The sequence below is a fragment of the Ictidomys tridecemlineatus genome, chromosome 15, assembly GCF_052094955.1.
Source record: "Ictidomys tridecemlineatus isolate mIctTri1 chromosome 15, mIctTri1.hap1, whole genome shotgun sequence".
Taxonomy (NCBI): Eukaryota; Metazoa; Chordata; class Mammalia; order Rodentia; family Sciuridae; genus Ictidomys; species Ictidomys tridecemlineatus.
The window spans coordinates 43,428,274-43,456,136 of NC_135491.1; the positions used below are offsets into that span (position 1 = coordinate 43,428,274).

General features: G+C 49.0%; 2 protein-coding genes across 3 annotated transcripts; one reads left to right on the forward strand and one right to left on the reverse strand.

Annotated features, from left to right (window-relative positions):
- Window positions 1-4,422: 4,422 nt before the first annotated feature.
- Ciao2b (cytosolic iron-sulfur assembly component 2B) lies at window positions 4,423-6,844 on the reverse strand. Its single transcript, XM_078032442.1, has 5 exons — window positions 6,698-6,844; window positions 6,462-6,539; window positions 6,083-6,208; window positions 5,207-5,252; window positions 4,423-4,657 (listed from the first exon to the last, which is right to left on the reverse strand). The coding sequence occupies exons 1-5, from the start codon at window positions 6,842-6,844 to the stop codon at window positions 4,560-4,562; spliced, it is 495 nt and encodes a 164-aa protein (XP_077888568.1). The 3' UTR covers window positions 4,423-4,559.
- Window positions 6,845-17,631: 10,787 nt separating this feature from the next.
- LOC101970506 (cocaine esterase) lies at window positions 17,632-27,168 on the forward strand. 2 transcript variants are annotated; one of them, XM_005318275.5, is made up of 12 exons: window positions 17,644-17,805; window positions 20,019-20,223; window positions 21,137-21,275; window positions 22,120-22,253; window positions 22,334-22,592; window positions 22,989-23,087; window positions 23,714-23,854; window positions 23,961-24,041; window positions 24,441-24,585; window positions 24,984-25,118; window positions 25,626-25,698; window positions 26,150-27,168. In XM_005318275.5, exons 1-12 carry the CDS (start codon window positions 17,703-17,705, stop codon window positions 26,331-26,333), a joined length of 1,698 nt encoding a protein of 565 aa, XP_005318332.4. In that variant the 5' UTR covers window positions 17,644-17,702; the 3' UTR covers window positions 26,334-27,168. The 2 variants fall into 2 exon arrangements, with proteins under 2 accessions (XP_077888567.1, XP_005318332.4); XM_078032441.1 differs by lacking the exon at window positions 23,714-23,854 and having other exon boundaries at window positions 17,632-17,805.
- The last annotated feature ends 695 nt before the right edge of the window (window positions 27,169-27,863 follow it).

A 27,863-nucleotide genomic window follows, 5' to 3' on the forward strand; every position in this document is an offset into this window, starting at 1 on the left:
CCTCAGGCTGAGCCTGCTGTTTAGCACCCCGTCCCAGGAGGGGCATAGATGCAGAATAGGGGCAAGAGATGGGGAATGTCTTAACCACCCATTGGTGCCATCATTGTCCAGAGCTCACACCTTTCCTCAGATCTAGGGTGGTGGCTGGGGCACAGAGGGAAGGAGAGGCAATGGGGGACAGAGTGTCTAGTCCTGGCTCTGCCTCCAGCCTACTGACTCTTGCCCTTCTCCTAGTCTTAGGGTGCCCAGCTATATAAATCGGGCATCATGACCTATTCGCCCCACCTTGCTCATCTCTGGGGTGCATGAGGGTTGGGGGTAGACAGGCTGTGACAGGAACTTGGTATCAGACTCTGACGTTGGATTGTGACGTTTGAGTGTGGTGGGGGTGGAGAGTACCAATCTGTGACTCAGGTGACATCATGGATGAAATCTAGTGGGCTCTCACAGGTTGTCATGGAGACCTGGGCCAGGCTCTCTGGCTGCTGTGTCAGTTTCCTTGGCAACATTTAAGAAGGCATTGAATTGAGGAGGGCCTGGCTAAGTAAGGTTAGCAGGTTCATGCAGGGCCCTCTTATTCCTGAGTTCCCAAAAGTAGGTAAGAGCTGGGCTAAGGGGAGGCCTGTCCATAGGAAGGAATTTCAGAGGCCTGGGTAGTCCCATGCTGGCTTTGGCTTCCTGGACAATGTCCAGTGCGAAGAGGAAGCCATGAGTCCAGCCTCTCTTCAGAGGACAGAAGTCTCAAGAGCTATACACCACTTCCCATCAGGAATCCTGGATAGCTGCTTGTGATGCCTCCCCCCACCCCTGCCACCTGTAACACATACACAGTGTGGCTGGAAAGAGCCCATAGGTGCCTGGAAGTGTCTGGCAGAAGTGGATGGGTAAGGGGGATGGGCAGAGGAAGGGGAGAGGAGGTGGTGGTAGCTACAGCCCTTCCCAGCAGGGGCCATGCAGGGAAACACTGCTGGCTTTCCCCTCTGGTAATCTGAGCTCTTGACCTCAGCTGTGTGTCTTCATTGCCAAGGGAACCACATCCACACAGGGCTACTCAGACCCCAGGCATTCTGGCAGCTGCCCCAACAGGCCAGAGACACTCATCACGAGCCTAGGTATGGCCAGGGGCCCTAGGACATGACCTTGAGACATCCCTGCCTGTTCAGAATTGAGGCTGGAGCCAGGCCTAGGGCCCTCTATCCTTTGCTGTTTACCTCTGTCCATTTATCTTGGCTGAGACTCAGTTTCCTCCTGTATAGACCAAGGATAATGTGTGTCCATTTATCTTGGCTGAGACTCAGTTTCCTCCTGTATAGACCAAGGATAATGTGTTCTTGGGGATTTTTCTCAGATAAATAACATGAACTGCAGAGGTAAGGTAGCTGGCTCAAGTCTGGCACAGGGTAATATCTCAGAAAGAACACTTCTATTTTTATTACTGTTGGTTGGATGGGGCAGGTTGAGTTAATCTGTTGGCACTCTCTTGCTGCTGCACCATTCTCTCTAGGATGGTGATCTGCCCAGGAAAGGGGCAGAGATCTCAGGAATAATGCAAATAGCACTCCCCTTTATAGGGTCTCATGCTCTCCCCTTTCTTCAGGTAACAAAATGTTGCAAAGGGAACTTAGTTACAGTGTCCCCACTTTCTCACTCCTCAACCCAGTGCTCCAGGGCCTCTGCTCTGTTTTAAGACTCCATCCATTCATTCATTCCATTAACCTACAATAAGTATCTACTGTGTGCCAGGCGGTTGTTCAGGGAGGCAGGATTATGAATGGAAATATAGCTACATATGTTCATGTGTGTCATCTAACCCCTGGGACAATCTCATTTAGCTATGATTGATTATTCCCATTTAAAAAATATGGTAACTAAGGCCTGAGGGGTCGTGGCCAGAAACACAGAGCCAGATACACCTGGCAGAGGGTATCAAAAAACCTTAAACTCCACCACCTTCCACCACACCCCAGGTCCTCACACATCAGCTGGTGTTCCAGAAAGTTCCTTTGGCATTGGCCTAGTGTGCACAGATGGTGCCCTGCAGGCAGCCAGGGGCCAGGCACAGATGAGTCAAGACTGTCCAGGGGACTATATGAAATGCCAGATATGGCATGGGCAGCTTGGTATCCCTCACCCACCAAGGCCTGGTTGTCAGGAAGGCCAGCAGAATGACTCAGCAACACCTGCCTTCCCTGAGTCCCACTTTCAGCTGCACATAGACACCATGGCCACCTCAGACAATTGGGGGTATCAGGGCAGAGGTGTGCATGTGGTAAGGCCTACAGCTTGGGAAAACTGCTAGAATGTGATCACCTGGTATATCACCCTGTCTCTTGAGAGCACTCAGCTTCTTCATCTGTGAAATAGGGAATCTGATGTCTGGAAGATCATCTAAGATAGGCCCAGAGCCACTTTAAATTTCCACAGACAGTCCTAAGTACTGCCATGACTGTCCCTATATCACAGGTAAAAACCAAACAAAACTGAGCAATGGCTAAAGACTTCACCTCTCTGATCTTAGGCAGCCACATTCAGAGCCTCTCCTTGGTCACTGGGTGACAACAGTACTCCTAAAAACTGATTGTGATGATGACAGGAGTTGGGGGTCTCAGGTAGGCCTAAGCCCTTCTCTAGAGGCAACAGTGTCCTCTATCATCTAAGCAGCACCTATCAGGCTGCTCAGGTTCTCCTTTATTTCCTAGTTGGAAGTCTTAGAAGGAATTTTTTATTAAGCCCATTTCCTTATCTGCAAATTGGGGATAAGAAAAGCAACCATTACACAGGGTTAGATGGAGAACTATCCAACTAGACTGTAAGTGTAAAGCCCTTGGTCCAATGCCCACTCTTAGGACAGGCTTAAGGTTGTCGGTGGTGCTCAAGCACAGATTTACCAAGTGCCCAGGTTTCCTGTTGAGGCTTCTTTAGGTCTCAGCCCATAATCACTTTTGAGCCCCAGCGGGTACGGTGCGTTCCCATTTATCCTCAGAGAAAGAAACTGCGCCAGAGAATCCCAAGGCAGGGAGTCCTGGGAAAGAACTCCTAACTGGCAGAGCTAGTATCTAAGCCTGAGGTCTCTCCAAGTAACCAAGTGCACTTAGGACCCAGAGCCAGGGGGAGGTGGAGGCGGAGGCCCCAGAACTGAAACATCACTTCATGGGGTTGAGCTCCCCTTCTTACCCAACACCCGGGGTGTCATACATCTCTGGGAGGACTGATAGAAAGGGTTCCTCAGGATTCTTTCAGCAGAGAAAGCTGATGTCACTGTCTTGATGAGGAAACAAGACTGAGCATCACCATCAGCTGGATAAGCTATTATCACAAACTTATAAGAGGACAGGTTTATCTTGGCTCATAGTTTTGGAGATTTCAGTCCCTTGTTTGTTGGTTGTTGCTTTGGATCCGTGGTGAGGAAGAACACTATGTTTGTGTGACAGAGTAAAGCCTCTCACCTCATGGCCAGGAAGCAAAGGAAGGGGGGGGTGTCCACTATCCTCCCTGGAGGGTACACCCTCAACAACATGAAGACCTCCCCCTCTGCCTTAGTATATGGACACAATATTTTATTTTTTATGTGGTGCTGAGGATTGAACCCAGTGCCATATGTGTGCTAGGCAAGGGCTCCACCACTGAGCTACAACCCCAGCACCAATTGCTCAGTTCTTGACCAAACAAAAGTACTATAACTGCTGGGCATGGTTGTGCACACCTGTAACCTCAGCAACTCAGGAAGCTGAGGTAGGAGAACTGCAAGTTTGAGGCCATCCTCAACAGCTTAGAGAGGACCTAAGCAACTTAGCAAGGCCATAAGCAACTTAGTGAGACTCTGTCTCAAAATAAAAGGGCTGGGGATGTAGCTCTGGTAAAGTGCCCCTGGGTTCAATTCCCAGTACTGCAAAGAAAAAAAAAGTGCTGTGACTACACAGGTTTATCTTATATAGATGTCAAGATGAAAGGTCACGTCTCTGTAAATTACTCTCAAATATACTTATTTATATGCACACATATAAATAAGGCCAGTGTTATAACAGGTCAACAATTGTTGGATCTACTGATGGTGTTTTTTTTGTGATTAACTATGACTTATTGAGAAATTAACACACAGATTAGAACTCTCAGTCTTCACATTGTCTAACATTCTTCAAAAACTGGATGTGGTTATGGTAAGGCAGTTTATTCTATTTTATCTTATTTTTATTGATTTTTCTGATGGTGTTTGATATAAAGGTATATTCACATATTACTCTTTCAGGTTTTTTTTGTATAATTTTAACTTTAGTCCCTAATCAAAACACTAGGAGAGATTTTTAAAACAAGTAAAGAACCACAAATCTTTGATCCGCCCTACATAGGCACCCATTATAACTACCCTCTCCCAAATCCCAAGTGACTCCGCCAAGATGAAAGATGCTTAGGCATGATGGGAAATGAATATAAATTAAGGGTTTATTACAAAATGCAAAATGTTAGTTTCTCATCATCTATGATTCAAGAAAACAAGCCATAAGCCTTGGGTGAAGCTGAGGCCAGGACACTGGTGTGCAGGCTGAGGGCCAAAGTCAGGCTCAGGAGCGGGCTGACAGGCACTGATTCACAACCTCCAGCAGGTGAGTGTTCTCTAGGGCAGCTGCAACTCGCTCCTTATCTGCAAGCTGTTTGTTCACTGGATCGGGGAGGAGTGAGAAAGGCAGAATCAAAGCCATGCTCTCTGAGCTGGGGATATAACTCAGTGGTAGAGCACTTGCCTAGCATACGCAAAGTCCTGAGTTCAATCCCCAGTTTCTCGCTCACACACACAAAGCCAAGCTCTGACCAGGCTACCAGCCAGTCCACCTCTGAGCTTTAGAATAGTATGTCCCCACCAATAAGGCTTTTCTGTCCCATCCTTCCCAGGACCCTTGATTAGGGTACCCCAATAACCTGAGTTAACAACTATCCTGCCTTCTTTAGGACGCTTCTCACCTGGCTGCTCATGTCTACTTCCAATACTGATCTTACATACTTGAGGAGTGCAGGAGGGAAGTATATGGTAAGCAGGAGACTTGAGTCAGGCCAGCTTTGGACTGGGTCACCACCTTCACTGAAAAGAATCTGGCAATTTCCCTCACTCAGTCCCCCACCCCCAATGTTGGCCTATAAACCTTTGTGGTGAGAGAAGCTTCAGACAGCTTAGAGCCCTGGCACACCATCCTCACCCCCAGCCCACACTTACCTGCATGCTCTGAGGCATGGGTCCCTGGTGTGATGTGCACATCCATCTGGAAAGGAGATAACCTGAGCCTGAGTGGGTACCCACCCATCAGTCCCCCTTCTGCCCCTTCAACAAAACCCTCAGGCACCACCTCCAACTGAGCCTTCCTCCCAATCCACCCCTGGATTCTGGCCCTTCCATTACCCCTCTAACCAATCCACAACCACTCCAACTCTACCCAAAGAACTGGTCAACAACTGTTGATTTAAAGGCCTGCCTAAGCTGGGCATTATGGCATATGCCTGCAATCCCAAAGACTTGGGAGCCTGAGGCAGGATGATTCCAAGTTTGAGGTCAGCCTCCCCAGCTTAGTGAGATCCTGTCTCAAAACTAAAAAGAACTGGGGATGTGGCTCAGTGGTAATGCACTCCTAGGTTCAATCCCCAGGACATACATACATACATAAATAAATGTCTGTGCCCCATCCTTAATCCAAATTCATGTGCAGCTCCTTATATCCCTTCTGCCACACTCCTTACTACTTTCTGCACTTTCTAGATCACAATTTTTGAAAAACCATGAGGCACATCCCCAGCCCTTGTTATTTTTCTTTTGAGCAGGGTCTCACTAAGTTGCTGAGGCTGGCCTTGAACTTGCAATCCCCCTGTCTCAGTTTCCTAAATCACTGGGATTATAGGCATGCTTCACCATGCCAGGCACCAGATCACAATTTTTAATTTTTGTCATATCAAGTTAGAAAGTTCCCTTTCAGTTCTCAACTAGTTGGGATCCTTCCAGACTCCACTCTGATGTTCTCTTCAAGTTCATTCTCTCCCTTTTCTTTTTCCCCAGTAGCAGACCAAGACATTTCACCCTCAAGTCTCAAAATGAACTGACCTTGAAACGCTGGGGAAGTGAGCGCAGAAGCTTGACTTTGATGGACAAGCCAATCAGGGTGGCCATGCTGCAGTGTGGAATGGTGGGCGTGAAGGCCACTGCCACTGTGCTCTCGGGGTCGCTAACCTGGCAGTGGTGGGGAGATGTCAAGGATCATGGCCATACCCAGTCCAGAGGCCCTCTTCTTGGTTTGTTGCTTTGGACAAGTCACCTATACTTTATGGGCTTCAGTTCAACATCTGTAAAAACAGGCAAGACAATCCTCCTCCCAAATATACCCCTAAATGTCCCTATGCTGAAAGCCATTCCCTGATGTACAGAGGAGCCTTTCTGACTCTCCCGAACAAGTTGCTCCCCTCTGACACTGGGAGTGACTCACCTGAACCCGAACTTGCTCTACTACGTTCAATTCCTCTAGTGTCAGTGGATGCTCCGGGTCATTGATGGAGCGAATAAGATGTGTCAAGTGAAGGAAAACGGACTTGTGTGTTTTTGGCCACTCAGAACCCTCCGCCAGGAATACCTGGCCAGAATACTCCTCCATCCGCTGCTGGACATCACTTCTCCGCCTGCCCCAAGACCCCCCAAACCCGCCCGCGCCCAGCAGCGGCGGATATCAAAGATCTCCCGCGCATCGATGCTGTCGGGAACCTGCTCGTCTTCCTCGCCCGCCGTCACCGGCCGCTCCCCAGAGCGCTCATAGATGAGGGGGTTAGCGTTCTCCAGGAGGCCACCGCCCACTCCGCTGCCGCCGCCCACCATGCCGGAACCGCTGTCGACCCGAGTCAGTAAGCTCTTCCGCTCCTACTGGCGCACTTCCTGGGAACGGGAAGAGGGCGGGGCGTCTTTACGGGGTCACGCGAGGGACAAGCGGCGCTGCGGGTTCTCAGCCCCGGATTTCAGAGAACTGTTGGCTGCTCCGCCGCTCTCCTCTTATCCTCGATTCTGGGAGTTGATCCCAGGGGTGCTCCACCACTGAGCTACATCCCTTTTTATATTTTATTTTTAAACAGGGTATCGCTAGGTTGCCCAGGCTGGCCTCTAGTTTGCTATCCTCTGCCTCAGCCTCGGGATTGCAGGAGCCGCTGCCTAGCTAAGAGCTAGGCTTTGACGTACTGGTTACTCGGACCAGGAAATAACTGACAATTATCGCAAACGGGCTGAGAAGGGACCCGGCGACGCTGGACACTGCGAGCCGGTTGGGAGCTGGAACGCGGAGGCCACGGCCCAGTTGTCGGAGGGCACTGACAACTGATGTTGAGCCCCGCACCAGTTTTCCTCCGGGATGTCCGGCTGGGCGGGCGCTCCGGTGCCCAGGCTAGCTCTCTCTATCCCGACAGTGTTCTCGGTGTTTCAGAATCTTCCAGTGATGAACCTGCCTCCCCCGCAGAATCGGACCTGGGATTGACCTGCCGGATCCCAAGAGCTGGGACCAGCAGGCACTTAATGTTTAATGTTAAACATTTAATGTTAAATGTTTCTCAGGTGGATAAGGGGCACTGAAATCGACCCTCCATGGAGTGGGGAGAGTGAAAGCCCTGCTGATGGGGAGGTCAATGAGAAGTGCACATTCACGTGTGCATTTCAAAAGATGAGCCATGATTGAATAGAGAGGGGCCCGTGCAGACCTCTCAGACCACGAAGCGGAACCAATAAACTCTGCTCCAGAAGATGACGAGCTTTCAGGGTCAATGGCTCAGCCACACCTCCCTGCCTTTGTTTAAACTGATCTCTTCACCAAATGGAAGGTCCATTCTGTTCAGGTGAGGATTCCTTGGCTTCTTCAGTTATAGTTCTGAATCATTAAACACCATATCCCTGAATGCCTCTTTTCTGTTCCCCAAAATCTAACCAAATTAAGGGAACAATGAGAGCAAGCCTGAGCTGGAAAGTCCAGGTACGTATTGAAGGACACTCGCTTTCTCTTATGCACTCTGGGAGCATGTTACTTTACCTGTAAAAAGCTACTTTCTTGCAGGCACACCAGGACAGTTGCTCCTTGGGATACTGGCCATACAAGCAAGCTAATGCTGATGATGTCACTGCTTTTTCAGTCGAACATATAAGACCCCTTTCTGAATGGGGATAGGCATGGAACTGAGGGCACTGTGGAAAGGATGTATGTCCTTGTCCAGCCAGCTGCCATTGGACAAATGCTCTGAGAGTCAAGGAGGCACTGTTTGGCAAAGCACCTTGAGGGACAGAGGGACAAAGGTGCTATCTGTTTGGCTTGTCCATACTTAACTCTTGTTGGTGCAGTCACTGATCTGCTGTAAGCTTTCCCCTGGAAATCATGTGTCTCATTTGCTGTCTCGGAGCACTTTCTTTGTCCTTACTGCAGCTTACCCTATTGCCCTGGCACAACTGGCCTGTGAAAATGACAAACTTTCTGCTTCCTTCTTTCTCAACACTTCCTACTTCCTACTTTCTCAACACATTTTTTTCTTTGGGCCACTACTGCAAAGATAGTGAATCAGTGAATCCAGGTGTGAAGAGAGGGTTCCTAAGGTTCTCAGAAGGGCTGGCACAGTGCTTTGGAAGGTGGAAAAAGCCGGTAGGCAAAGGGGAGATGGCCTGGCTCCCCCCACTGCCCACTAGTTCCATGACCTCTGCCCAGTCAGGGTGGCTCTCCAACAGCACCCACCTCTCCCAGTGGTACCCATTGCCTCACCTTCTCCCTGCTGGTTCCAAACTCTATCTGAGCCTGGGCAGGTCCTGCTCCACAGTGGCCTGTGGGTGAGCATGGTGCCCACAGCAGCAGAAGAGAAGGTGCCAGGAAGTAGGGAGGTGGTGGAGATGACAAAGGAGAAATGTGACCATCCCATAACCCCCAAATCCCAGGGTGAGTCCCCTGAAATCAGAGAGTTTTAGGCCTGTCTAAGGACACCTAACATAAAGGATTGAGTCCACTATTAGACCTCTGAAAGCCCTGGAGGGGCAGGTCAGAAGAGAAGCAGGGATTGGGACATTTCTCTCCAATATATATGGCTGTGGCTGTATCTGCTACTGACCTTCAGGTATTACTACTACTACTACTATTACTACCATTAGTACTACTAATACCTTTCCAGTTATGTTTGGCTCTAAGTATTTTGTGCCCTATGGCCAGAGAAGCACCTGGAATCCTCTAAAATGTCTCCAGGCAAGGTTACTGGCTTTGTGGGACACAACAGTCCTTCTCGCCACATGACCCCCATCATACCACACCCCAAAGCAAAACAGGGAGGCTGTAGGTTCCCCTCACCCATGGACTTGAGCTGGGCCACAGACATGGCTTGGGTTTCAGGACAAAGGTGATAGTGATCTGCACATGTCAGAAGGCTCCAGGCCCTTATCAGGAATAGTTGTCAGGAGGGTACCATGCCCAGGGTGTCTGCAGCCCTTGATCTCTCTCACCTCAAAGGTTTCTAGTGTGGGACCTGACCAGATCCTCAACACTTTCCCAGTGTAATCTTCCCAGAGGAATCCATGCTCACCTCACCCCCATGGCCCGCCCCTGCTAGGCTTCCTTCCTTACCTGCAGTTGATCAGGCTCTTGGAGGACACCAGGACCTTCCAGACAGGAAAATCTATCCAGCCTCACTGATGGATCCTCTTCAACTTGGCTCAATCAACCTATAAAAGACCCTACTCCAGCAACAGATACTGCAGGTTCCTGAGGAGGGGAGTAGTGGTGGCTTCTTGGGGACTCAGCCCTCCACAGTCACTGAGGCAATCTACAGGGCCAGGTACCAGTAGCCAAGGAACAGGTGTGTGTGCTTATAGCTGGAGACTCTGTGGGAGGGATGATGTTCCCTGAGAGTCTCGACTTGGGCTGTGGGATGCCCCATTACTCTTCTATGGGAAGCTAACTTCTATCCACTCAAGCACCGCCACCTATGCTATTTCAGGCCTGAATGGGTACAGGGATAAATGATGAATGTCAACACAGGCCCAAAAAGGTTCCAAAATAGGCCCTTAGAGACACGATTTCCCAGCTTCAGGAAGAGTGAGATCTTAGGCCCTCAACAATCATTAGTCCTCCCCGGAAGTCTGGGCTCCATCCCAGCTTCCACAGAGCCTCTGACCTCTACCTTGTTAGGAAATGACTTTAAAGAAAGGCAGAGCATCAGATGGAGCAGGGACTGAGAGTGTCTGGGAGCAAATCAGGACCAGAGGTCCAGTGTTGACCATTGCACAGCTTCTGGAATAACTTAATCCATTGTTACTAAGTATCTTAGTCAGTGTTTTGTCACTGGGACCAAAAGACCTGGAAAAAAACAGGAGGAAAAGTTTATTTGGCTCACAGTTTCAGAGGTCTCAGCCCATAGACAGATGACTACATACCTCTGGGCATGAACTAAAGCAGAACATCATAACAGAAGAGTATGGTGAAGAAAAGCAGCTCAGGACATGGCAATCAGGAAGGAGAAAGATAAAGTGTAAGTCCCAAAGACAGGTCCCCAGTGACCCACCTCTTCCAGACACTCTGTACCTGTCTACAGTTACCTCCCAGTTTAATCCATATCAGTGGATTAATGAACCAATTAGGTCAAAGCTCTCATAACCCAGTCATTTCACCTCTGAACTTCCTTGCATTATTTTACACATGAGCTTTTGGGGGACACCTCGTATCTAAATCAGAACACCAGATGTCTGCACAATGCTTAAGTCATAGAGACTCTGAACCTATTAACTCTGACTCTGCTTCCCATGCTGTATAAGAGGACTTCCTACATCTCAGCGTCTACACAGCCACCCACACCCATGAGGACTCTAACCTGCCTGTAAGTGTCAGACCATGGCCATTGGGATGGGAAGAAACTTGTTTTGTTTTACAAGAAGATCAGAAAGTATTAACCCAGGCCCCATTGCCGTGTGGATCCTGATGAGAAGTCTCTCACTATCAAGTCCAAGAAGGCCTCTTACACAGGGTGGGCAGCTAACCCCTGTGTATGGGTTCACATAGCTCTGGTTGCTTTCAGGGGTCAGAAACTGAAGCCCTTTCATAAGTTCAGGGTATTCAATCAACTCATTCCTGGGAGACCCACTCAAGGACTACACTTTGAGGTCACTCAGGCCCCCAGCCATGGGTTCTCTTTTGGGACAAAGAGATTAAAAAACAATTTAATTAATATTCAGACAGAATAATCAGGGAAACTTTCCTGTTTACTACTTTATTTCCATAGCTGAATGTGAAATGGAGACAAAGTTATGCAAAGTCAGGTTTGGGATATATGTGAGCATACTGGGATTAATAAGGAAGGGGGAAAAGTAACTCAGTGGGCATCAGAAAATGTCTGAGCTCTGACTTTGTTCCCTGACCTTGTATGTCCCCTTAGGCCTTCAAGGTTATGTATTATGTGGTGGATGAGATCTTCCTGTCCAGGCAATATCAGGAGCTGTTGACCTCCACTGATTTTCTACATATTCCTAGCATCACTGGTGTCAACAATGATGAGTATGGCTGCATCTTCCACATGGCAAGGCCCAGTTCCAAGTCCTTAAAATCCTGAAGATCTCATTTTGTGTGTGTGTGTGTGTGTGTGTGTGTGTGTGTATGTGTGTGTGTAAAGTATAGCTCAGGATTTCAAGGCTTACGTACAGCCTACCCCAAATTTAAGACTTTCCTTCCACCTCCCAGCTTATAGGCACTGATGATACCCAGATGGAAACAGAGGGACTAGGTAGGCTCTTAGAGTACTTCAACACTGATGGTGAGGTTCCTGGGGTCCTTCCCCAATGGAGGGAACACCTCTACATTCCTGTTTATGTAGGAACCCCAGGAACAAAGGCTAAACTATGTACATATTTTTGGATAAAGTCTTCCCAGAGTTTGGCCCTCTCCTCCATTCTCAGTCCCATGGCAAGCCCCGTCTCTGGACCCTGAGACTGCTGACTCACTGTTCTTGAGCCTGCCTAACCTAACACTCCCTGATCTCCTGGACTAGATGTCGCCTGCCAAATGCAATGACCTGTTGATGGAGTAGTACCTGGGAGACAATGAAGACCTCCACACCCTCCAAGTCCAATTACAGAAGATAATGGACTTCTTGTTCATGATCTCTGAACACCAAATAGTACATTATCATTGTGAGTATATCTGTACCTGAATCCTGGCTGCCTAGGGGGCAGTTCAGAGCTGTGAGTCTCAGAAGAGTTCTGGTATCTAGGTCCTGACACATGTCTTTATCAGGTTCCTGGTCCCAAGCACCTGATGATCCTCATCTCAATAAATCCTCATGGCTAGTGTAAGAAGAAACCATTTCCTTTACTTTACAGGTGATAAAACTTGAGTTATTAACACTTAGTGACTTTCCCAAGACCACACAGCTAGAAGTCCAAGACCTGATTTAACCAAGGTCCTTCCTACTGCCTCTGCTCCAGCCTGGGACTCCTCATTCCACTGTCCAGATTCAAGCCAACTTTGGACCTATGTATCTTATTGCCAAGGGTACTGCAGGAGAGGGCCACCACATGAGATGAGGTGCCACCCACACATATCCTGTTAACCCCCCAGTTCCCATCCTCTATTTCTTTGAGTTCCAGCATTAGTTCAATTTCTTCAAGGATATCAAGCCACCTCACATGAAGGCCAACCATGGCAAAAAAAATATCTTTGTCTTTGGATCCTACTCAAGGGCAGCAGAGGTGTCTTCTTTATTTCCTAGGAGCCAGGATGGTATTCTAGTGGGCAGGAGTGGCAATTTATCCCATTGTACAGACGAGGAAACTGTGGCTTAGAGAGAGGATGGGATCTGGTGTCTACCATCTTACAACTCAAAAGTTCGTAACAGAGTTAGAATCTAAGCCCTTTACCACTTCAATCTGTTTTCCTTCCATCTGTCCCCACCCTAACCGTGGTGGTTAGAGTCATAATTGTTTCTTTTTTTTTTCAAAAAAGGCATAGTAATGCTTTCTTAAATGACTTCCCAGTTTTAGAAGGAATAAGGAGGCTTCTGAGCCAAAGACAAACTCAGGGTGGATTCGGCTAGAAGCTGAGATGAGTAAGGGCAAGCAGAGGGCCTGGCTCCAGGACTGTTGGGGTAGGGCAGGGACACAGGCCTGGGGTCCAGGGACAGGCTACAGCTAGGGTGCTGAGTGTGGCACAGGAGTGGACAGCTGGATGGGCTTGTCAGACTTGGACTATTGCTTTCTTCTTCCCTATAGTTGAGAGTTGAGCTCACTGAGGAAGAGGAGCTGCTGAGTAGGAGGATGATGAAGCACTGGGCCAAAACTACAGGAAATGAGTGAAAGAATTCACCACCCATCTTAGCCTCCTTCGAGACTTGTACTCATCCAGTGTTCCCTTTGTTTGAGGTGACTTCATTAACACACATGTCCTTAATCACAACCTAGCCCCCTTGCTTCAACCCAAAGACCCACTCTAACAGAGGGCATCTTGTGTGTGCCATTACCTGGTCCCTTTCCAACGACCAGGAGGGTGGGCCACAATGCAGAGCTTCCATCAGAAGCCCTGACAGGGAAGGACAAAACAGGCCAGGCTTCGTCCCATGTGGAAAGTCTACAAGTAGAAAGTCATTGCTCTCCTAAATTAGGAAACCTCGCCCCATTGCCCATGCCTCCTGCCTGCCTGGATGCCTGGATGCCTGGCATGACCAAAATCAGGGGGCTCAGGGCCCTGAAGGCCCACAGGTTGAAGTTTTGGACCAAGACTCTGCCCCAGAAGATCCAGGAACTTAAGGGGGCTGACGACAAGCTCAGAGCTGTAGCTCCATGTCAGGGAGGGCTGGGTGGGTGGAGTGCAGGTGAGGTCTGCCTGTGGTACCCACACACGCCCACCTAGGAGCCAGTGTTGACCCCCTCATTTCACGTAGCCATTCATCCATCCATTGAGCCAACACCTACAAATAACTTACCTCACAATGTTCATTGCCCAGGCTGCTGTGGGTCCTCTCTTGTTAGACACACTCAGTAATCCCCAAGGAAGATGTGGATGGGTAAGCCCAGTGGATGCCCACCTTGTTGCACACCCCACTGGTCCTGTGTCCCTTCCCAGCTTCTTTATCTCTCCTTCCCTGAACCCTCTCTCTCCTCTCCTCCCAACTCTTGTACCCTCCCCACTTCAAGAGGGGTGCTAGGGGAATGTTGCCCTCTCCTAGATATCAAAAGCCCAGTTTCATTTCTCAGCATGTCTCCCATGTTTTCTTACATGGAAGAGGCCAATAGAACACCTGCACTCCAAATGTGCCAGTATCTTAATTTATTCGGGCTGATGTTATGAAAGTATAATTTGGGTATCTTATATACAACAAAAGCTTATTGCTCACAGTTCCTGAGGCTGGGAAGTTTAAGATCAAGGTGCCAGATAACTTGGTATCTGATGATGACGGCTCTTGAATGGCACCTTTTCACTGTGTCCTCAAGTGACAAAGAAACAAACAAACTCTCACAGGCTTAATTTATAATGGTGTTGTAGTAACCTATCTCCTGTTGCTATAATAAAATACCTGAAGTGAGTACATATAAAGATAAGAGTTTCATTTGGCTCACAGTTTTAAAAGTCCCAGTTTGGTGCTGCCATTTCTTCAGCCACTCACAAAGGCTCCCTTCAGCCTCACAATATTTTGGGGGAAGTGGGGAGGGAGATGGCTAAATGTGGAAGGGGATAGTATATGGGGTGACCTTGATGTATAAAAATCTGTACCTGTAGGACTCACAAGAACTGTATTTATTAATCTCTACCTAAAGCAATGATCCCAATGACCTAATTACTTCCAATAGGCCTCATCCCTTAAAAATTCCGCCACTGTCATGACCTGCATGGTGTTTACTCAGTTGCCTGAACTAGGGTGGTGAGTCAGATTAGAAATATTAAAGGTATGAGAAATTTTAGAAATAAAGACAAGACATGGAAATAAATAAAAAGCAGGTGGCACGGTGGGATGATCTAGCTCTGATGGAGACTGGATCTAACCACAAAATGGAACCCAAGCCCTTTATTTATATGGATAGGAACACCAATGGGATTCAGTATGAAGAACTTCTCAAGGAAAACAGGATGCAGATGGCTAAAACAACTTGGTTGGGGCTTAGCAGGTTATGCCCACCTCCTCTACTTCTGGACTGCTACATTTGAGCCTAGAGCTGTCTGAGACAATGGGCAGGGTGTCTGCATAAACTGAGTGGTCTTACATTGGTGGGATTTCACAAAGAGTTCTCAGAAGAGCAACACCCTGCCTTGAGATGGCTCAAACAAATTCACAATTCATTCATGGCCCCCAACACACTACCTGTCACCACTCTGGACCTTCCAGCATATGAATCTTTGCAGGGGACAAATATGATCCAAAGCATAGAGGGCATCAATCTTAAACTTGAGAACTCCACCTCATATGTCACCTCTCAAGCATTCACCTGCTAATACCATCACATTTGGGATTTGACTTTAACATATAAATCTAAGAGGGGAAAAAACTTTCAAACCATAGCACAAAAGTTCCCATACTTCAGCCACCAAGGTTACCAATACTAAAACTATAAAGGTCCCTGACATTACCTATTGTCCCCCTATATTGTTATATTGTCATCTATTGTTGACATTTATTTCTGTCTCAGAGATGTGATTGGCCCCATTTTTGTGAGAAGAAGGACAGGGCATGACCATTGGCTCCTGGCTTCTGGCTGGCAATGGGATGTTGAAGGGAGTCAGGTGGGTTCCTTAGGATCCTCACTTGTGAAGTTTGCTCCTATATTTTTTGATCTGCAGACTCTGAGGACCATATTGACATCAATAATTGCACAACTGCAAGGAGGTTTAACTCCCAACCTTTCTTGAGGTCTTTCTTGAGAATGGAACTAGAAGACAGAGGGTAAGTTTAGCAGAAGAAATTCTTTGTATCTAGATAGATAGATAGATAGAAGAAAGAAAGAAAGAAAGAAAGAAAAGATAGAATCACATACACAGATATGCACCTGAGACTTTTCTTAATTTCACATTTTTACTGTTATTGTGGCTACCATCAATGCAGGAGCCTCTGAATGATTGTGCAATAAGTGGCAAAGTTTATGAGGACCTTCACCCTAGCAGTGGTAGACAGCAGGCTCTAAATTAGGAAGAAGCACTTATGTTATCCAGTTGACATAAAAAAGATTGTAACATGACTCTGAGTGGGAGGATCCTCACAACCCAGCTGTGAATTAGATCAAGAAAATCAGGGCAGAGAAAGCATCTGCCCAGGCAGGAGCTAGGGTGATGGCATGGAGCAGAGTGTCCTGAAAGGGAAACTGAATCCACAGCAGCCTTGCTGATTGGGTGGAGGTCAAGGGGAAATGGTGCTATCAATATGCTGGCTACTCAGATCCGAATAAATGCTTATTGGTTCCCAAAGGTGCTAAGAAGGAACATAAATGGTGCTGGGCTGTGAGTTTTCCTCTAGGAAATCAAGCTGTGGGCTCTCTAAGCCCAGATTGGCTTCCATTCACCCACGCAGGGCTCAGGATAATTCAGAATCTCCTAGAGGCACCTAAGACATAGGAGTACCCTGGATCAGCCAGCCCTAATTTCACATCTTTCCAGTGAATAAATAAAGGTGAGTTTGACCTTGGCTATTGGGTAATGGGGTACCTACAGAGAAGTGCCTTCCAAAAGAAGGGCCAGACTGACTAGGGAGGGGCCCTCAGGGGCTCTGAGAACACAGTCTTGAGATGAGGGACTGTTGAAGGGATCCCAGTCAGCAATAAAGGTCACAGTCACACCTCCCTGCCACTGTGCAAACAGTTCCCCTCACTCCAGCAAGGTCATCTGTATTTATCCATCTCTGGAAATCTTCATTCTGCACCCCCCAGAGAAGCCCTCCAGGTTCCTCCAGTTACATCCAGCTCTCTGCTCCTTCCTCTACTCCTCAACACCCTCATGGGACAGGGTGACAGCAAGGACAGGGAATTAGTGACTCCTGTTGAGAGCCACAGCCAAAGGGGCCCCAGCAAACTTCCAGCTGCCGGCTGATGATCCAGCTGCCAGCAAGCTTCAGACTGCCAGCTGATGATTGGTTCACAGTGGCCCCAGCAACATCTAGCTGATTGGCTCCTCTGCGGTGATGTTCATTGGGCTGTTTCCCTGCCCTTCAGACTGCCAGCTGATGATTGGCTCACAGCGGCCCCAGCAACATCTAGCTGATTGGCTCCTCCACGGAGCTGCTCATTGGGGGACTTCTTTGGCTCCGCCCACGCGACCCAGCCAATCGGCCTCAAGAGCAGGAGGATTGTGGGAGGTTGAGAGGCTGGTGTGGGAGGAGAGGCTTGTGGAAGCCGGTGGTGGCAGTTGGGCTCTGAGGGTTTTTTCCCTGAGGAGCTGTTTTGTTTGGCGTTTATAGTTCTAAAAATAAAGTTAGTTTCTTTTTGACAAGTGGCTCCTGATTTGTGCCAAGCCAGACTTCGGCAACTCCAGGTGTGAGGAGAGGGGTCCTGGCATCTCAGAGGGGCTGTAGAGGCTGTGTGGCACCTTGGGAGGTGTCAAAGGGGACAAGCCCACTGGCTCCATGACCTCTGAGAGTTCAGAGTGACTCTCCTGCAGCACACACCTTGCAGGGCACCACCCATTTCCCTGCCTCCTCCCTGCCAGGTCCAAATTCCACCTGGACAGAGGTCCTGCCATGCAGGGCCCTGTGAAGCCCAGTGGATGCAGAAACAGTCCTGGGAACTGACCATGTGGCTTCACCAACTTGGTGTGCAGCTCACCATCGTGACCTATGGGCTCCTGCTGCTCCTCCTCCAGGGCCAGGGTGAGGATCCCATGGGGGATGCCAGAGACCCGGGTTGGATCTTCCAAAGTGCACAGAGCTTGGAGGGAAGGCACCAAGGGTGGGGAGAGTTGGTGGAGAAGACAAATGAAGGGGATGAGGGGCAGGAAGGTGAGCTCCCTCAAGATTCAGAGTGGCTCTCTTGAAGCCAAAGAGGGTCAGAGCTGCCTGAGGACACCCCCATGGAGGAGTGAGCTAGTGTGAGGGATTCTGAGGAGCACAGTATGGAAAGTGAGAAGCCTCCTGGCAGAGGAACGGGAATAGGAGACACTTCTCTCCCATGTGTGGCTGTGGCTGTAGCTTTTACTCACTCTTGAAAAATAACAACGGCAATAAGAAGAACTTGCTGGTTACATTTTTCTCTGAGTGTTTTGATCCCTTGGACACAGAAGTGCCTAGCACCTTCCAAAGGGTCCCTAGGCAAGTTTATTGGCCTGGTGGGATACAGAAGTCTCTGGTAACACTTCTCAAAGCTGATCTGAAAGATTGCTGGGTTCCTTTCACTCATGTGCCTGAGCTGGGGCACAGTCATGGCTTGGCTTCCAGGACAAAGGTAGATATGCTCTGTACCTGCTAGAAATCTCTAGGCCCTTATCAGAAGTGGTTGCCAGGGTGTGTCTGCAGCCCTGGATCACTCTCACACTGAAGCCTTCTAGTATGGGTGCTGGTCATAACCCCGAGACTTTCCCACTCTAATCTTCCCAGAGGATTCCAGGCTCACCTTACCTGCTTGGACCATCGTGCCAGGCTTCCTCCCTTACCTGAGGTCTTAGAAAACCAGAACTTTCTCATCAGGAAGATCTTTACAGCTTCATTGAGGTCTTTTTAAACAGTCTTTCTTCTTGGACTCACATTAAAAAAAATAAGACATATAGGAGGGTATGGAGTTGGGTTCCACTGTCTTCTTCCCACCCAGTCCTGGCTCCTCCACAGGCCCATTTAGGTCTTAAATAGGGTCCAGGTTTTACACAGTGCTTGTCCTTGTCTCTCACCTAAGCATAAGCTTTTCATATCCTGACCCGGGGACACTTCACACCACTGCATGGTAGAGATTCCTTCTGCTGTTTCATGGAGGACTTGTTCTCAATGAGGAGCTGCAACAATACTTAGCAGGCTTTTTCTTTTATTATAACAAATATCAGGCACTAGTGGCCAGCGGCCATGTGAGTTATATGGGCGGAGATCCCATCTGGCAAGGCACTGTGTGGACACAGCATGTTGGTAGGGACAGGAGTGTGCCTTTGGACTTGGAGGGGTGCTGGCCAATTTCCTTCTCTGGTCCTGTGAGTGGCTGCTGCCCTGGCCTGACCTGTACCAGGGAGCTTCAAACATGCAGATCCTAGGGGATCTGGTGGGAGAGAAGAGGAGATTTGGAGTTTTTAACTTTTTCTTATGGAAACCAGCTCAGATCTATACCACATTCTAGAGTGAGAACTTGAATATGGGGGAGGGAAGGCTCCAGTGATGTGGGAGCTGGGGAGATGTCAACAATAGCAGGAGAACTGTGGACCTGACTGCCAACTTTCTGCACCCTGAAGTACAGAGAGGATTAAGGCAGCCTGAGGGCTGCACAGCACCCAAGAGTAGGCCCATTCTGGAGTAGAGAGAAGAGTTAAAACCAACATACCCAACATCAACCTTTAACAAATATCATGACTTGGACAAGCCATGTATATCTAGGTTGACTTTCCATTGCTTTCTTGCCCTGATCCCCAACCCAAGGCAAGGCAGGAGTTTTGAACTCATAGCTCTCCTCCCACAGTCTGTTTCTCCTTACATGAATGATGCTTCTTTATGTCATGTCTTGTCTTCTCAAGCATGAGATCCTTGAGGATGGGAAACTTTAGTTCCATTCCCACAGTCCTCCTAGTGCGTGACATAACCTGGCACAGTGAGTGCAGTGGACACTCCTGTCCCATCAGCCCAAAAGACATTCTGCTGGCAGTTGCCAGGGCTGAAGAATGGTGGCAAGTCACAGGGGCCGGGTTAGCCTGGAGGGATAGGCTGTGAGCTGGTTGAGTGATAGTGGTGGTGGGGATAGGGACTAGGGATGAGCAGAAAGATTCTGAAGCGAATGTTGACAGATCTGGGTTCCTTCACAGGGCGGGGCTGAGGAGGGCCAACCAGGCCATGGTGCTGTGGGCCAGCAGCTGATTGGGCAGACAAAAGTCTGAAGTGCATCTCTCTGCCCACAGGCCAGGACTCAGTCAGCCCCATCCGGACCACCCACACCGGGCAGGTGCGGGGCAGCCTTGTCCATGTGAAGGAAACCGATGTGGAGGTCCACACCTTCCTGGGAATTCCCTTTGCCAAGCCACCTGTAGGACCACTGCGCTTTTCAGCCCCTGAGCCGCCTGAACCTTGGAGTGGTGTGAGGGATGGGACCTCCCACCCGGCCATGTAAGTTCTCCTGGGGTCTGGGAAACCTCAGGGCTGGGTCGGGGTGAGTATTCTAAGCTCTGGGCCAGTCTTCGGTAACTTCTTCATCTACACTGTCCAGGCAACTTCCCTCTGCATTGAGAAGATTCTCACATGCGTGTTTCCAAAGAGAGAGGATCAGAGAGTACCAGTTGCTAACTTCCCCAGGCTCCCATCTCAGGCCTTGGCACCCAGAGAGCATTAGTTGCAGAGACATGTTTGTCCCAGCTCATGTTATGCCAGATGTTCTCTGCAACCAGGGGACTGACATGTGTCTGGGAGAGGTTCATGTTAGTTCTAAGAAACTATAAAAGACCCACCAGTACATTCTGTAGATTGCTGAGGATGGAAGCAGTGGTGGCTCCTTGGAGACTCCCACCTGCTATAGTCACTATCCCAGCCCACAGGTTCAGGGGATAGTGTCCAAGAAACAGGTGCATGTGCTTATAGCTGATGACCCTGTGGGAAGGATGTGGTTCCCTCAAAGTTTCGAACTGGTCTGTGAGTTGTCCTAGTATGTTCTATGGGAAACTAACCTCTACCCATTCATGCACCACCTGTGTGGGGACACCTTATGATACGGATTATTTGGTCAATACATGCAGCCAATGTTTCCCAGACAGACCCCTAGAGTCATGATTGCCCAGCCTCAGGGGGAGTGGGACGCAAGTGCTCAACAACCTTGAGAGCTCCTGGAGGTCTGGGCTCCATCCCAGCTTCCCCCGAGCCTGTGGCCTAGAACTTGGTGGGAAGAGTCTCTGAAGAAGGATCAAGTGTGAGCAGGGTTGAAGGGGAGTGGGGACCGAGGGTGACTGAGAGCACCCAGACTCACTCTGGACCCACAGTCTGGTTTTGTCCACGGCACAGCTCCTGGAATAACTGCTATTCCCACCAGGTGTCTGCAGGATGTGGCTAGGAATACACTGGTTACGAACCTCTTGAATCTCACCCTCCCTCTCATCCCCATGTCCGAGGACTGCCTGTACCTCAGCATCTACTCACCTGCCCATGCCCGTGAGGGCTCTAACCTGCCTGTGAGTGTCAAACCTTGGTCAGCTGCTAGGTGGGAAAACAGCTGTTCTGCAAGATTTTTTTTAAAGATGAGAATAGTTTGAGCCCCACTGCAGTGTGGACCCTGATAAGAAGACTCTTACTAACAGGTTCAAAAAGTCTTCTTACTCAGGATGGGTAACTGAACCCTGGGCACGGGATTACAGAGACCTGCTTGTCCCCAGAGGTTTTAGGCTGTGGCCCTAGGGTGGATCCAGGACACTGACAACCAATTCATGCCAGGGAGAGACAATCAGGTGCTCAAGGACTGCATTTTGAGGTCATCTGCATTTCCAAACATTGATTACCTGTTGAGCTATTAAAAATGTTGAGCTAATAAAACTGGTTAATGTTTATGTGGGACGTTCAGGGAGACACCCCTTTTATTTTCATCTCAAAGGGCTTCTGGGAGTAATAGAGCCAGAATCTGATACATGGGCAGATTCAAAAGCATAATGGGCCGGGTGCAGTGGTGTATGCCTATAATCCCAGCAGCAGTTTGGGAGGCTTAGGCAGGAGGATCATGAGTTCAAAGCCAGATTCAGCAAAAGTGAGGTGCTAAGCAACTCAATAAGACCCTGACTCTAATAAACAAAAAATATAAAAAGGGGCTGGGGATGTGGCTTAGTGGTCGAATTCAATACTGAGTTCAATCCCCAGTACCAAAAAAAAAAATAGCATAAGTGGTTTTGAAACTGAGTCCCTTGCTCATGAGAACTACTATGTCACCTGCTGGGGTTCTGTCCATGTACTATCCAAGTCTAGAGAGCAGTCCAGTAGGGGTTTGGGTTGGGTGAGAGATACATGGCATCTGTCTTGATTTCCCAGGTGATGGTCTGGATCCATGGTGGTGCCTTGGTGGTGGGCTCAGCTTCCATGTATGATGGTTCTGTTCTGGCAGCCATTGAAAATGTACTGGTGGTCAGTATCCAGTACCGCCTGGGAGTTCTGGGCTTCTTCAGGTGAGCCTGGGACAGGGATGGTCAATGGGGCTGAGTAGACAGAGGACTATCCATTGATCATCATGCTTTTCATTTCTCAGCACTGGAGACCAGCATGCCACTGGCAACTGGGGCTTCCTGGACCAAGTGGCCGCCCTACGCTGGGTCCAGCAGAATATCGCCCACTTTGGAGGCAACCCAGATCGCGTCACCATTTTTGGCCAGTCTGCAGGTGGCAGTAGTGTGTCCTCACTTGTGGTGTCTCCAATGTCCCAAGGACTTTTCCATGGTGCCATCATGGAGAGTGGGGTGGCTCTCTTACCCAAAATTATTGACATCTCATCTGAGGTGGTTTCCATGGTGAGTGCCCTCAACCACGAAAGCCAAGATGCACTGTCTCGCCCCTCACCGTCAAGCCACTTCTACTGTCTGTTCAGTGGGGACAACAAAAACAGTTGAAGTGTCTTCAGAACTGATGTTTATCCAAAGATTGCTCAGGGGTTCGAGAGTCAGAATCCGCATGGCTCTACCTGACAGTGGTTGATTTTGCTCTATGTTCTGCAAAGCTGCACCCTGGGGGTCTCATCCTAAGAAGAACCATCTAAGCAGGTGTAATGGCTCCTCTGGCTGACACCTGTGACAATCCACACACGGCACCCTTGAGAATTAGGGTCACCTGCACCCAGCTGGGATCTTAGGCAACACTTTCCTCCCAGCCTGGAGGGATGATCCAGCCCCTACCTGGTCTCTTTACAGATGGTGGCCAACCTGTCTGCCTGTGGGCAAGTAGAGTCAGAGGCCCTGGTGAGCTGCCTGCGGGGCAAGAGTGAACAGGAAATGCTGGCTATTACCAAGGTAGGGCTGAATGGTCATGGGTATGGAGGAAGGGCATGGAGAGTAAGAGGGGCAGAAGGTCTGAGTGCCCTTCATCTTGTGGGACAGTTAACTCATTTCCATGCTGTTGAGAGCCAAGCCAAAAGGGGTCCCAGCAAACTTCCAGCTGCCAGCAAACTTCTAGCTGCCAACTGATTGGCTCCTCTGCGGTAATGCTCATTGGGCTGTTTCCCCGCCCTTTCAGACCATGGAGCTGTGCATTGGGGGACTTTTTTTTGGCTCTGCCCACGCGACCCAGCCAATCAGCCTCAAGAGCCGGAGGAGTCAGGGAGGTTGAGAGGCTTGTGGGAGGCCGGTGGTGGCAGCTGGGCTCTGAAGGTTTTTCCTGAGGAGCTGTGTGATTTGGAGTGTGTGGTTCTAAAAATAAAGTTCGTTTCTTTTGACAAGTGGCTCCTGAATTGTGCCCAGCCAGACTGCGGCACCATGCCATTGTCTGTGTTTGAATTGGTGGAACAGGTCACGAGGAACCAGTGCCTTGATTTAGGGTGGGCATTTGGGGAGAGTCAGTACAAAGTGGAAAGCACTCCGAGGACATCAGACATTTTCTATTCCCTGACCTTGCTTCCTGTCATCGAGTGTCCCCTCAGGCTTTCAAGACCATCTCTGGTGTGGTAGACGGGACCTTCCTGCCCAGGCATCCTGAGGAACTGCTGGCTTTGGCTGATTTTCAACCTGTCCCCAGCATCATTGGTGTCAACAATGATGAGTTTGGTTGGCTTCTTTCCACAGTGAGGTCCATTCCCATATCCCCAGTGTCTGGGAAACCCTGGGAGATTGTATAGATTTGTAGCTCCAGGTTCCTCCATCCCTAAATCAAGACTTTCTGCCAACCAGGGCTTAAACATTGCTGACACCCAGAAGGAAATGGACAGAAGGACTGCACAGGCTATTCTTCAGAGAATGTCGGCACGTATGGTGAGTTTCCTGGGGTCCTGCAAAAATTCAAGAGGACACCAGATCAGTGATGCATATCTGTAATCCTAGTGATTCAGCAGGCTGAGGCAGGAGGATCACAAGATCAAGGATATCTGCTGCAAGTTAGCAAGGCCCTGACTCAAAATTATAAAGGTCTGGGGATATAGCTCAGTGGTAGAGTGTCCCTGGGTTCAATCCCCAGTACTTCAAAAAAAAAAAAATTAAGGGCACACCAGATATCCTGCTCATGCAACAACCTCTAGCAAAAAAGATTGACCTAAAATGATAATGTATGTGGTCACCCACCCCAAAACTTAGTCTTTTCATCCATTCCTGTTCATCCCCCAACCCAGAGGCCAGAGCCTGCTTAACAGGACTCTCAATGTTCTCCTGTGCTAGATGTTGCCTGCTGAATTTGGTGACCTGTTAATGGAGGAGTATATGGGGGATAACGAGGACCCACAAACCCTCAGACTCCAGCTCCAGGAGGTGATGGCAGACATCCTGTTTGTGAATCCTGCACTCCAAGTAGCACATTTTCAGCGTGAGTATATCTTCACTGAATTCTGGATGCAGCTCACAAGTGTGAGTCCCAGGTGAGGTCTCTGGTGTCCTGGTCCCCACAGATGTCTTTATCAGACTCTGGAGGCAATATACTTGGTAGCTCCCATACAGAAAATCCTCATGGTTAGTGTAAGAGACAGACATCACCTTCATTTGACAAATGAGGACACTGATTTAATGGCATTTAGTGATATGCCCATGAAGTCCAGGGTTATGATTTCACCAAGAGACTTTTCAACCGCCCCTGCCCAGCCTGGGACTCCCCTTTCCACTGTTCAGATTGCAGTCAACTTTGGACCTAGACATCTTGATAACATGGGTAAAGCAGAAGAGCTCAAGGTGAGGGGCCATCATATCATGGCCTGTCCATGCCCCCAGGTTCCCATGCCCCTGTCTACTTCTATGAGTTCCAGCATCGGCCCAACATCTTTAAGGACATCAGACCACTCCACGTGAAGGCTGACCATGGTGACGAGAACATCTTTGTCTTTGGATCCTTCAAGGGCAGTGAAGGTGACTCTTCTTAATTCTCCAGGAGCTGAGATAGGGCCCTGGCTGGAGCCCCGAGGGATTTCATGGTAAACTAGAGGAAATTGTGGCTCAGAGAGGATGGAATCAGGAATCCACCATATTATAGCTCAAAAACCTGCTCTATGATTAGAATCTCAGCCTTTCCCATCCCAGCCTTTGATCCTCCATCTATTTCTACCCCAATCATGGTGTCTAGCATAGGAGAAAAGGACTTAAGGCATAATCATTTCTAAAATGACACCCCAGTGTCCAAAATTAAAAGGGAATTACTGGGCCAGGGATGAGGCAAAGGTGGATTCAGCTAGAGACTGGGATGAATAATGGCAGGTTGGGCAAGCAGAGGGCCTGGCCCCAGGACTGTTGGGGTAGGGAAGGGACACAAATCTGGGGCCCAAGGATAGGTTACAGCTGGGGTAGTGAGTGTGGCATTTTAGTGGACAGCTGGATAGAGTTGGCCAGACCTGGACCCTTGTCTTCCTCCTTCCACAGTTGAGTTCACTGAGGAGGAGGAGCTGCTGAGCAGGAGGATGATGAAGTATTGGGCCAATTTTGCTCGAAATGGGTGAGGACACCTGCACACTCAGCCTGGGGGCATGGGCCTTCTGCTGCTCCCCTTGTCTGAGATGACTCATTAGCACATGTGTGTCCTTAATCATATCCTAGCCCCCTCTCCAACCTGAAGACCCGCTGAAAGAGGGTGCTTTGTGGGTGTTGGTCACTCACTGGTCTCTACACATGGTGGCTGGGAGGGTAAGCTGTGGTGGTGGGCTACCATGAGAGCCAGCCTCTCACAGGAAAGAGCAAAACAGACCAGATTGCCCTGCCCTGTGTGGAACAAGACTAGTAAGAGGTCATTGCTTTCCAACGTCAGGAAAACTTGACCCAATCTCAATACACTTGCCAGCCTGGTAACCTGGCCTGTCCCAAATGGGGTGGGTAGGAAGGGTCAGGTCTGAGTTTAGCAGGATTCAGAGTGACCTTTGCCCCACCCTCCTGGGAGGGCATGTGCACAGGAACCCCAACGGAGAGGGCCTACCCCACTGGCCACTGTTCGACCAGGACCAACAGTACCTGCAGCTGGACATCCAGCCTGCTGTGGGCCAGGCCCTGAAGGCACACAGGCTGCAGTTCTGGACCAAGACCCTGCCTCAGAAGATCCAGGAGCGAGGCACACATGTCAAGCACACAGAGCTCTAGCTCCCTGTTCACGGAGGGAGGGAAGGGCTATGTGCAGGTAGGCTCTGCCTGTGGTGCCCACTCTTGCCCACCCAGGAGCCAGGGTTGGCCTCTCACTCACAGAGCCATTCATCCACTCTTCATTCATCCATTCAGCCAACACTGGTGAAGAATTCACCTCACGATGTTCATTGCCCAGTCTGCTGTGGGTCCTCTCTTTTTAGACACACTCAGTAAATCCCCCCCCCCCCAGGAAGCTGTGATTGGGTAAGCCCAGTGGATGCTCAACTTCCTCCACACCCACTGCACCTTTAGTATATTCTTCCCTTCCTCAACTAACCTTCCCAGGACTTTCTGTCTCCTGCAAGAATCTAGACACTCTGCAAAGGAGGGCTATGCTTTGAGGAATGTCCCCACACCTGAGTGTTAAAATCCCACATCTACTTCTCAGCCAAGTCCCATGTATTCTCAAATCTGTCATTGACCACTAGACAGTCTAGACAAGAAACCATGATTACCTAAAGCCATAGTATCAGAGCACATTCAGACTGCTGTAAAAAAAAATACCATCACAAAGTGGTTAGCTTATGAACAACAGGAAATTATTCAGAGTTTGCAAAGTTATGTTCAAGGTCAAGATGCCAGCCTGGTATGGTGACACACACCTGTAATCTCAGCTACTCAGGAGACTGAGGAAGGAGGATTACAACTATGAAGCCAGCCTGAGCAACTTAGTGAAACCCTGCCTCAAAATTAAAAATGAATAGGACTTGGGATGTAGCTCAGTAGTAAAGTTCTCCTGGTTTCAATACTGAAAATAAAATCAAAATAAAAGAAAGAAAGAAAGATGCCTACAGATTTGGAGTTTATTAGAACTTGCTTTTTGGCTCATGGATGGCACCTTAATGCTGTGTCACTACATGGTATAAGGGACAAATAATGCCTGTGGTGTGATTAAAATCTGCTAAGGACCCCAAATCTTAATACCACCATATTGAAGATTAGGTTTCAATGTGTGAACTGGGAGGATACAAGTTCTTAGACCCCGGCACCTACAGCCTCCAGATTTCAGCAACTAAGGTTGCAAACTACTGGAAAATGTCTCTTCCTATTTTAGACACCTGCCCATGTATCTCTTTCTATCCCAGAGAGGTGACTGGCCCATACTTGTGAGAAGCAGGACTGGGCTTTTCCATTGGTCCTGGAGTCTGGGACAGCTGAAGTCCTGTCTCCTAAGTTGGCTCTTATTCTCTGTGGAGACACTGTGAGCCCCACACTGACATGATCACAACACATCTCACATCTGAGAAAATATTTACCGGTGTGATGTGTCCTGGAAGAGACCTTGAAAGTTCAGGAGGTCCAGACATGAAGCAGAAGAGGTTCTTATCCCTGGTTCCCTGAGAACCTCTCCATCCAGTAAGGTGTCCTTCTGCCTTGCAGAATTCCCCCTGCAGCCTCCTGACCATCCCCCACTCACTATGGATCCACATCATTGATTTTCCTTCTCCCCTCATTGCTGTCTCTAAACTCTTCTGACTCCTCCTATAA

Excerpts from the sequence above, each read along its gene's own strand:
- LOC101970506 (XM_005318275.5), top strand. The coding sequence starts at position 17,703 with ATGCAGAAACAGTCCTGGGAACTGACCATGTGGCTTCACCAACTTGGT. Across the intron at positions 23,855-23,960 it reads TTGGTTGGCTTCTTTCCACA|GGCTTAAACATTGCTGACAC; the intron begins GTGAGGTCCATT and ends TCTGCCAACCAG. Across the intron at positions 25,119-25,625 it reads ATCCTTCAAGGGCAGTGAAG|TTGAGTTCACTGAGGAGGAG; the intron begins GTGACTCTTCTT and ends CTCCTTCCACAG.
- Ciao2b (XM_078032442.1), bottom strand. The coding sequence starts at position 6,844 with ATGGTGGGCGGCGGCAGCGGAGTGGGCGGTGGCCTCCTGGAGAACGCT. Across the intron at positions 6,540-6,697 it reads ATGCGCGGGAGATCTTTGAT|CTTATTCGCTCCATCAATGA; the intron begins ATCCGCCGCTGC and ends CACTTGACACAT. Across the intron at positions 4,658-5,206 it reads CCATGCCTCAGAGCATGCAG|TGAACAAACAGCTTGCAGAT; the intron begins GTAAGTGTGGGC and ends TCCCCGATCCAG.